The sequence below is a fragment of the Trichoplusia ni genome, chromosome 12 (genome assembly GCF_003590095.1).
Source record: "Trichoplusia ni isolate ovarian cell line Hi5 chromosome 12, tn1, whole genome shotgun sequence".
NCBI lineage: Eukaryota > Metazoa > Arthropoda > Insecta > Lepidoptera > Noctuidae > Trichoplusia > Trichoplusia ni.
In genome coordinates this window covers 13926312-13928119 of record NC_039489.1, presented here as the reverse complement: position 1 = coordinate 13928119, position 1808 = coordinate 13926312, and the positions used below count along the sequence as shown (strand labels likewise).

At 47.9% G+C, this 1808-nt stretch overlaps 1 protein-coding gene across 1 annotated transcript; it reads right to left on the bottom strand.

Moving 5' to 3' along the window:
• Positions 1 to 212: 212 nt before the first annotated feature.
• LOC113499471 (sarcoplasmic reticulum histidine-rich calcium-binding protein-like) lies at positions 213 to 1808 on the bottom strand. Its single transcript, XM_026879972.1, has one exon. The coding sequence runs from the start codon at positions 1448 to 1450 to the stop codon at positions 389 to 391; it is 1062 nt and encodes a 353-aa protein (XP_026735773.1). The 5' UTR covers positions 1451 to 1808; the 3' UTR covers positions 213 to 388.

Genomic DNA, 1808 nt, shown 5'->3' with positions numbered 1-1808 from the left:
AGATACCAAATTAACTTTTTAAACTTATACTCATGTCCCTTTTATCATTGTTCAAAGTCACCTCTAACAAAACGGTGAAGGAAAACATCGTGACGAACAATATTGGAATCTAAATTTTGAATATTTACTTTGTAATCGCCCACTAAGTTAGCGCGGTAATTAATGTGAAGAATAAAATAAAAGCGTAAAAAGAGGCCTGTATGCCAGGAGTGTAACTAATATAGGCTTGTTTTTTGTAAAAGTAATAATAAAGATTATTTTAAAGTCATTTATTCGTTTGCAATACAAAAATATTTACAGCATCGTCGAGAATATCAAACATAACAAAATTATCGAGAGAATTAAATAGTTAACAGGTATTTACAATAGGCACGGTTGACGTAGCACCTTATTCCTCGTCGTCATATTCGTCATCGTCTTTGTCCACGAAGCCATATTCCTTCCCGTGAGCACTGCCTCCCTTCTTTCCATACCCTGATTCTCCGTGATGGTGGCTCTCTGAACCCTCCTCCGCGGAATGGCCAGCGTCACTGTCTTCGTTGTGCCCCTCAGCGTGGAACCCGGCCTTGCTGGAGTCACCCTTGTCGTAAGCAGAGTCGTGGTGTCCGCCTTCCTTGTGCGCGCCCTCCTCCTCACTGTGATGGCCCTTCTCGTAGCCGTGCTTCTTGAAGCTGCCGCTGTCATCAGCTACGTCGTAGAAGTCGTGGTCCTTCTTAAACTCATCCTTGTTGAAGACCTTGTGGTAACCGGTGACCTCCTCACCCTTGCTGAAGTGCTTCTTGTGTCCGTGGTCTCCACCCTTGTAGCCTTCACCAGACTCGTAGTGCTTGCCGTGAGCCGAGGCTTCGTCGTGATGTCCCTTCTTTCCTCCTTCGGCCTCGCTGGAGTATCCCTCCTTGTGCTCCTTGCCGTAATGTCCAGATTCTCCCTTAGCGTGATGGCCCTTTGACACGTAGCCCTTGCTGCCCTTTTCGCCGTGAGCTTTGTGATGTTTCTCGTCGTAGTCGCTGCCGCCGCCCTTGGCGAACTCGTGTCCATGTCCGTGTCCCACGAGCTCTCCGCCTTCAATGTATTCATCGGATTCGTCACTGTCGTCGTCATCGTCGTCATCGTCGTCCTCAGCGTCCTCAACAGCGATGGGTTTGGCTGCGATATATGGCAGAGGCACGGGTGCTGCTAGTTCGTACGCCTCCAGAGCTCCAAGTTTCGGCTGCAGGAGAGGAAGTGGTGCGGCGAAGGCGTTGTGCTGCGCATGGTAGGGTGCGGGCGCTCCCAGATTAATGAAGTTCGCGGGGCCGTTGTTGTCGCTCCTGTAAATGTAGCTGGTGGCGGCGGGGGGCGCAAACACCTGCACGGCCGACGCTACGGTCGCAGCCAGCAGAACGTATAAGGCTGTGGTGGCCATGTTGAGATGTGTATCGTACTGCAACTCGTGCTGTAATAATTTCATCAGCCCGTTACCCAATATTTATATCTAGCCTAGAGACAAAGGTCCGTGAGTGTGTTCGCCACCTTTCTTGTAGCCGTGTAACAAATTATTTATTAGACGAGGTTATAGGTGACAAAGACGCTGTTAATGAAAAAAATTGGCTATTGTGCAATTTGCGGGCAAACTGACCGCACCGCAAACAGGCGTGAAATGCTTTTTCATAATCGAAGAGCCTACGCGACTCATTCAGAGCAAAAAGTTGCAATGACCTATTATGTAACTAATGTAATTATAATAACAATGAATTAATAAATCGTGAATTACGAACAAAATCACGGCTTCCAAAAGTCGGTCAGTGTCAGATGCGCTGGTGTTTTAC

Bases quoted from the DNA above. Each gene is read 5' to 3' on its own strand.
- LOC113499471 (XM_026879972.1), bottom strand. From the start codon at position 1,450: ATGAAATTATTACAGCACGAGTTGCAGTACGATACACATCTCAACATG.